This window comes from Stegastes partitus, unplaced genomic scaffold (assembly GCF_000690725.1).
Source record: "Stegastes partitus isolate 25-593 unplaced genomic scaffold, Stegastes_partitus-1.0.2 Scaffold485, whole genome shotgun sequence".
NCBI lineage: Eukaryota > Metazoa > Chordata > Actinopteri > Pomacentridae > Stegastes > Stegastes partitus.
Genome location: NW_007578216.1, coordinates 298,252 through 306,341, shown reverse-complemented (window position 1 = coordinate 306,341; position 8,090 = coordinate 298,252). Strand labels below are relative to the sequence as shown.

General features: G+C 43.4%; 2 protein-coding genes across 2 annotated transcripts in view; both read left to right on the top strand.

The window, feature by feature from the left end:
• arhgap25 (Rho GTPase activating protein 25) overlaps positions 1-2,274 on the top strand; it is a 17,166-nt gene extending 14,892 nt beyond the window's left edge. Inside the window, exons 10-11 of the mRNA XM_008287065.1 lie at positions 611-1,143; positions 1,585-2,274. Of these exons, the coding sequence (XP_008285287.1) occupies positions 611-1,143; positions 1,585-1,786 (735 nt within the window). The 3' untranslated portion in view covers positions 1,787-2,274. The remainder of the gene's footprint in view (positions 1-610; positions 1,144-1,584) is intronic.
• Positions 2,275-5,730: 3,456 nt separating this feature from the next.
• Positions 5,731-7,712, top strand: bmp10 (bone morphogenetic protein 10). The gene is made up of 2 exons (XM_008287063.1): positions 5,731-6,139; positions 6,631-7,712. Exons 1-2 carry the CDS (start codon positions 5,731-5,733, stop codon positions 7,710-7,712), a joined length of 1,491 nt encoding a protein of 496 aa, XP_008285285.1.
• The last annotated feature ends 378 nt before the right edge of the window (positions 7,713-8,090 follow it).

Below are 8,090 nucleotides of genomic sequence, written 5' to 3'. Positions count from 1 at the left end.
GTCGGCTGGGATAGACTCCAGCTCCCCCGCGACCCTAGTGAGGATTAAGTGGTGTATAGATAGTGAATGGATGTTTTTGGACTATGGGAGGAAGCTGGAGAACCTGGAGAGAACCCATGCTGCACAGGAAGAACATGTAAACTCCACGCAGAAATATCTCAAAGGTCCAACTGGGACACAAACCAGGGATCTTCTAGCTGTTAGGCGACGGCTCTAACCACTGAATTTTATTGCATTTTAATGTTTTGGTAATTGTGCAGGTGTTGCAGCTCCATAAAGAATAGATGAATGGATAGATGATAGTAGCTTTACAGCTTCATCGAACAAAAGGAAATTCAGGCCATAAAATCCATGTATTATATATGATTTAATGAACAAAACATATTTAAAAGTGGATTTTTGACGGTGGTTCACCATGAGGCGGGTTTAACACCAAGAAGAATTTGAAGAATAATTCACTGCCATCATTTAAACAAGATTCCCAGGCTACTGTGGGTCAGCTGATGGTTGTTGGTTTTTCTTTTCCGCCTACATTTCTTTCCTCTGACACCAAAGACCAGCAGTGTGCACTGTATATCTGTAGTTAAAGTTCAGTCTGTCTTTATCTCAGATGGGTGATGCATCTCTGTCTGAGTCTCCAGAAGAAGAGGAGGACAATGACAGTCCAGGTCCAGATAGAGGAAACTGCAGCCCCCAGATCCTCCTGCAGGAGCCTCACTGTCAGTCTTCAGACGACTGGCTTGGAAGTCCTCGCAAACGCACTCAGACCCTGCCCACCTTCAGCTGCCCCCTCACCGGGATGGCAGCCAAGGCCGAAGCCCTCAACAGGTGGAGCCGCATCCAAGAGAGCACCGAGGAGAAGAGCGGGACATTGTCAGAGGACATTTTTAAAATCCTGGACCTGCGGGGTTCAGGATCTTTTTTCGGAGGGTCTCAGACGAGCAACAAGGAGGGAGAGGATAGATCCACGGCCCGAAGGGGGAGTGACAACACAGGTTCTTCCCAAAAACCTGACAGTGACTCCCGGCCGCCACAGGTGCTGTCTCCTCAGAAGAGTGTGGACACCCTGGCAGTGAGTGCTTTAGGTCAGCAGGTCAACAGCAGGTCAGAACAGAAGAAAGACCAGCAGCAGCCTGTAAACAGGTGAGTTCAGGCCTCATCAACCATCCCATGTCATACACACTAATAAATACAACTTTTAAAGATACTCTTTCATTCTTGAACAATGTCAACTGTCATGGACTGGATCATAAAAAGTAGCTTTTGTTTTTTTTCCAGCTCAACTACCTAATCAGTGTTTGTAGGTTGTGAGAGTTTTTTCTAAATGCATTGTTATACAACACTTAGAACTTGAGCAGGAGCCTGTAAGCAGTTAGTGTGTCAGTGTTTTGACATAATGCAACAAATCACTGGCCCACAATCCATTTAATACAACTTGATTCCCGGTAAGTTGATTTACGTTGGGAACAAGTGCAGCGTGTTTTGACAACATGTAAACATGTCTTTGCTGCGACAAACACCAGGATGTAAATTGTTTCCAGAGAGTTGGACTTTGAAGAATGTGTCTCTCATTGTCTCTCACAGTTTGCAACAGGAGAACGAAGAGCTGAAGGCCACTGTGGCAGAGCTCCAGTCTGCTCTAGAGGCAGAGCGCCGCCGTGTGGCCGCTCTGGAGATCTGCCTAAAAAACGCAGAGCGCAGTCGAGATGAGGCCCAAAGACGCAACAGTGAGCTGCAAAGAGACATTCAAAAGTTCCTCACGAGAGATGCTCAAGCTCCTACCTAAAACCATTCAGTCTGGTATATGGATTTTCGACGACGTTAACTTCAACAGTACTCATTTCACAGGAGCTGCTTCTGGAAAATACCGTTGTCTTCATCTGATGCTGGACTGTCTCCATTCAAGCTTTGTTTGGTCCTGAAGTGAAATTATTGACTCATTTGTTTGTGCCTGTGAGGAAAAAGTCAAGTTGAGAAGAGATATAAATATCGCTATTTACATTAGAGACTTTAAACACAAACCTGCTCTTTCACACAGCAACAGTCATGTCACTGTGTATGAACTGCCTTGATCTGGTAGAACATACAGAACATACAGAGAAGAAAGCACACTTGGAATGAATGAGTTATTTACATGGAAATGCAGCACAAGATCAGAGGACAACTGGACTATATATTATAAATAGTGGACAATGCAAATATTCTGTGTCATATGGAGGTCACCATTTAATGCATCATTTGTGTGGTAAATTAATAAAAAAAATTCAAGTGTTTTTGTTGATGGACAAAAGATTTTTTTTTTTACGACAGATTATCTGACACATACCACGTTTGAGTGACAACAGATGGTAGATGTAGATCAAGATGTAGATGGCAGCCTCTTCGATTGTTGCTGAGTGACTTTGGCTACTCAAGTGAATGCAGTCATTAGAACCACGTCCATAGCTAAAAATCATATAACTTCCTATATATTCCTCCAAAAATGCAGTTTGTTTAAACCTACACTAATCACTTGTTTTTATTTATCAATTGATATTGTAAAAAAAATTGAGGTGTCACTTGTCGTAGCAAACCTGTTTAAATTATCACCTGGTTAGATCCCTTTAGTTCAGAGGCATAGAGCATTACAACACATTGTTTTGGATGTGGAGCCTGCAAATTTAATGATTTGGTTCAGTCTGCCATCATGTTTCCATCAGCAGGCAGTTGTTTTCATCTTAAATCCCATAAAATATATTATATGCTGCCTACACAGCAACACAGGAAAGTTAGGGATTAATTGGTGAACATAACTGCGCATTTAGCAGCTAAAAAAAGCACATATTTCCCACAGGAGTCAGTAAAGACTGCATCAGAGTTAAAGCTGAGGTAGGCAGAAATCTGGAAAAGGCAACAACAAAAAAGAAAAGAAAAGAAAAACAAATAAAAAGAACCACTCCAGAATTTGAAAATCCTGTCCTTTCTGCAGCTCTCCCCTTTCTGTTCTAATCCCGTCCCACCAGACAAGCACCAGCACATGCATGTGCTTCATTTACACGAGCAGCTCAAATTTAATTGTAAACATGAAAATAATCATGAAACAAAGTTAGCCATATTTGCAGACTTTACCTGAACGCAAACCTATTAACAACATTTGAAAACAGACTGTATGTAAAGATAAAGTATCACCCATAGGTTTCCTGCAGAGCGGGTTCAAAGCTCAGTTGTGGTGGTCTCGGCCGGTTCCCTCTTGGCAGTGCCTGACTCCTCCAAACTCTTTCCTAATGCAAAAATGAGCAAAGAGGTAAAGAGTGATTGAAACTGAGATAGGCCACGCAAATGTTTGGGTCTTGTACTGTCAGATGATAGTATATCAACCTGTCCCTCACAGTGGCCTCAATTCTGTACAGTTAAAAAAAACAACAAAAAAAACAATAATTAATACAAATTTCTGTGAAGTTGGGCATTTCAGCATGAAGGTCAGTGGGGATTGACATACTTTTGAAGCTAGATTCAAGGAACTGCAGTTTTTGCTAAGTGCACATTGGCTTAATTTGTCAGCCCCATAGGTTGCTAGTTGCATTTAACATAGCAACTCAATGCCTGCTAGGATGGTAAATCTACCTCCACAACCTAACCAACCACTACAGCACATTTACATTGCAGGAAAATAAGGTTACAAGTTCACCTGTCCAGGAGAACAACAGCAAGCTTGACTACTAGTTCTGTGAGTATGCTTCACAGATATTGACACGTTTCACTCTTTTTGGTAAGTCTGTCTTCTTTTTTTGGTTTGCATTGCATTATTGCCTAGCTCAGCTTTAAACAGACACTAAATATAAGACTAACACTGATCAGGTGGTCCAGAAACATGAATGTTGCTCTCATGCAGTTGTGCTCTATGTTACTGTAATACCTTGTTGTTGCTGCTCAACTGCCTCAAACAACAGAAAAAAAGTATCAATACTGCTTTAAATGTAGCAAAATAAAAACCAATAAAACACCGGTTTCCTAATGGGAGTATTATCTGAAAGTGTGTTAGCTATCAATACATTTCCATCCATAAACATAACACTGTGGGTCAGACAGATGGAAATCATAAAATGTAGAAACTGGATACCATCACAGAACATTGTCTTTTAGAAGGTTCAGTCCAAAAATAGCAACTGTAGCCTCCATAAATCTACATTTGTTACACCCTGAGGCCCCATAATGCAGACCATATGGAGGGGTCGGACTATGTGTGCATAAGGACATTGCCACTATCAAGCCTTCGTAAGGCCGTCAGGAAGATGTGATAGTCTGTTGCAGCAGCAGTTTAACAAAGCGACAGATAACAGCACGTCTGTCAACTGTCAGCCTGGCAGATGAGTGACAAAGGCAGGAAAAGCTCATTCTTTCCCATCTCTGTGACGCACCAAAATCAGGAGTGTATCTGCAGGTCACACAAAGAAGCTCAGGAATGAAGGACAGTTGTGTAGTGGGATGAGGGTTCAGGTGACGAATGGAGAAGTTATTCAAATCTGTGTGAGCCATTAGTGCTGTCGTCAGAACCCCTCAGAGCTGATATGCTGCTTTTCTGTGTAAAGTATGTCCACACATTCAGTGAAGACTGGTGGATGGTGAAAGTCTTCTTCATGAGTCACCCAGTTTCCATAAGTATCACCTTTGACTTGGTGCTGTCTCCCTAATCGAGAGGAATGTCTCTATAAACTTTTGTCTGTTCCTGATGAAACCTTGTGAACGTGCCTCTTCTCTTCTTGAGTTGCCTCTTGTGCCTTGTTAAGCCATTTCAAATATGTTCACAGTAGAGGAAGTACATTTCAGCAAGCAAAACAGGGGTGTGTACGTCACTGAATGAACAAGAATGATAATTTTGTACTACTCTGGTGTTTTCATGAGCTGCCCAATCTTCAGTATCTTTCATCCTCTATCATTAAGGCCTCACACCTCATTGCATTTCAATTTCATTTGGACAAGTCTTGGCTAATAGATGCATCCTGTTACATTCAACAATATCAATAGACCTGTGGTGTATTTTGTCAAAAAGAAATGGTCAATGGAGCAGCTCGCAGAACTCCACCATTTACAAAGCAAATAAACAAATGTAGAATATCAACCCTGGAGCACCACCCAAACAAAATAGCTCTTCCACAAGGAAGAGGCTACAGGACAGTGTTTACAAAATCCTCATTAAGGATTTGTGAGATAACACATGCTCATGTGCATCACACAGAGTTGAAGGAAAGGCAGGCACGCACACACACACCAGCAAAGAGACCATAAGCACTGAGCAATGCAGACCCACCATATCATAGATAAGGGACAGAAAGAAAGAGCTGGAAAGAGAGGGCAGAGCACAGAGAGAGACTGACAGAGGAGAGAACACAACAGAGATGAGTCGGACAGACGAAGACAAGCCTCGGCCACCCTGTCACCGGAACTACAGCCCTGTCACAAAGGACATCAAAAGGTGTGCATGAGAATAAATGCTGTGAGATCTGGAAGGAGGGCATCAGGAATACAAACGTCTGCAGAGAGATTTGTCACATTTGTCAGTCAAGGGTCAACAACGCTTCTAAGCTCCTGAACCAGAACTTTTTTTAGGCTACAGATGCATTGACAGCCACTTAAATTATCCTTTGGAATAAGGCGTTCAGAGATTATAATCATTTTCTCTTACTGTTGCATGAACTTATCCATTGACTACCCCAAAGGGTATAAACTAGAGTACTGCAGATTATTTCTCCCATGGCGAGCATTTGGATCTCTCAACTGGGAACCATTTGCAGCTCCAAGACGTTGTTCTTGCTGTTTTCCGTCCTGCTGCTCCAGGAGCCTCTCTGTGGAGAGGGCAGCCCCATCTCCAGCACGCATCAGAGGCATCGTCCTGCTCCAGGGCTGGGAGACGGGCATGGAGGGGTGGTGGATCTGTCACTGCTGGAGCAGGACAGCAACATGGACATGCAAAGCCTGCTGGAGAGCCTGAAGGAGCAGTTTCTACGGACTTTCAACCTGTCTGGTTTGGGTCCTCCTCCCCTGCCTCCTGGAAGTACTCGAGAGGAACCACCTGAGTACATGATGGAGCTCTACAATCGCTTTGCTAATGATCTGTCTGCCATGCCGACTGCCAACATCATCCGAAGCTTCAAAAATGAAGGTACAGCTCTGATCTATATAATTATGCACCGGTACATCAAATATGTTCATTTAAAAAAGGGAACTGCTTTGTCTTTCTTTATTGCTGCCATGTTCTTTTTTTTTTTTTTTTTCTTTTTCTTGTTTTTTTTTTTTATCAATATATATCTGTGTGTTTTTCTGATCTGCAAAGCCAGGGTATGCAGCAGTAAAATTGAGAACAAGGGTCTTCATTCATACATGCACAGTTTTTATGTAAACTGTTGCTCTAATTATGTACAAATGTTGAGCTAATAAAATCCAAGCCACAGTAATGTTCCTATTCCTTGCTACTTCTCTGTGCAGGGTTATGTTCATAGCAAAACGCTTTTCTTACTCTGGCATGGGTCATGGGATTGCAATAAAATGAGCAGTGGTAGCATGTTTCTCTGTTTTGGGATAGGATTAGGCTAAGACAACAACGATGCAAAACAGACAGGAGTGTAACTTTGACAATTTGTTTCTCTTCTCTAGATTCATCTCCCAGTACTGTGGGTGTTGGAGGGGTGAGGCGCCACCCACTCCTCTTCAATGTGTCAGTCCCGCATCATGAACGCATCACAGCAGCTGAGCTTCGCCTCTACACCCTAGTCCAGACCGACCGCCACCTCTATGCTGGTGTCGACCGCAAAGTCACTATCTGTGAACTGGAAGTGCATGATTGGGATGACAACATGACTGCTGTGAACGCCGGGAGAGGGGATGTATTTACAGGGGGAGAAGAACGGATAGAGCTGGTGGAGTTGGCTTCACGCCAGGTCTACGGCACAGATAACGGCTGGGAGGCTTTTGACCTCACTGCTGCTGTCCAGCGCTGGCGCAAATCTGACCGTGGCACCACACATCGGTTAGAAGTGCACATTGCCAGCATTGCTAACGATGACAGTGTTCAAGGTATGAAAGAAGACAGCAAAGACAGGAGTCCGACTGAAGGGGACATGAAGATTGACACCAGTCCTGAGGAGAAACACAAACCCCTGTTAATTGTTTTCTCAGATGATCAAAGTAGCGATCACCGTGACGACAAACGTGAGCTAAACGAGATGATCGACCATGAAACCTCTAATATGGTTCTGCAGAACGACTTGGGTACAGGCCTAAATGGGCTGTGGGGGGAACTGGGAAGGGACAGGGATGAAGGAGATGAAGAAGGTGAGCCAGGTGAAGAAGACCTTATCCAGATGCGCTCCAATCTAATCTATGACACGGCATCCCGCATTCGTCGCAACGCTAAGGGAAACCACTGCAAGAAACAATCGTTGTATGTAGAGTTCAAGGACATTGGATGGGACAGTTGGATCCTGGCACCCACTGGTTACGATGCCTTTGAGTGCAGTGGTACTTGTTCCTTCCCACTGACGAAGCACGTCACACCTACAAAGCATGCCATAGTTCAGACATTGGTCAACATCAACAGTCCTCAGAAAGCAGCACGAGCGTGTTGTGTGCCCACCAAACTGGACCCCATCTCCCTGCTGTACCTGGATGACACAGGTGTGGTCACCTACAAGTACAAGTTTGAAGGCATGGTGGTGGCTGAGTGTGGCTGCAGATAGTCCATACTTTCAGAGTTAAACTCTTTATTAAGTCTTACAATAGGAGGAAGGATGCAAAACTAACAATAAGCTGAAAAAAAGAGATGAGTCAAGAATGCCTTTAACAAAGAGAGGGACAGTTGTTTGAATCTCTGAGACTGGACGTGTGCATTCATGATTCATGCAACTATGTGCACTCCAAATGAATGAGTATGGACAGATATATATTTTGTACCATAAGACAGAAATGAGTATTTCATCTTAAATGGCAAAGACATAAATATCAGCTGCAAATAGGAGAGATGTGCAGCAGACCTACAGTCAGCAGGTTACAGGTATTGATGCAAAGGTATGTCCTCATCCTCACAAGGCTAAAGAGAGGCACAAGGTTTTCCAAAG

Bases quoted from the DNA above. Each gene is read 5' to 3' on its own strand.
- bmp10 (XM_008287063.1), top strand. From the start codon at position 5,731: ATGGCGAGCATTTGGATCTCTCAACTGGGAACCATTTGCAGCTCCAAG. The intron at 6,140-6,630 runs GTACAGCTCTGA...TCTCTTCTCTAG, and splicing joins CCGAAGCTTCAAAAATGAAG to ATTCATCTCCCAGTACTGTG.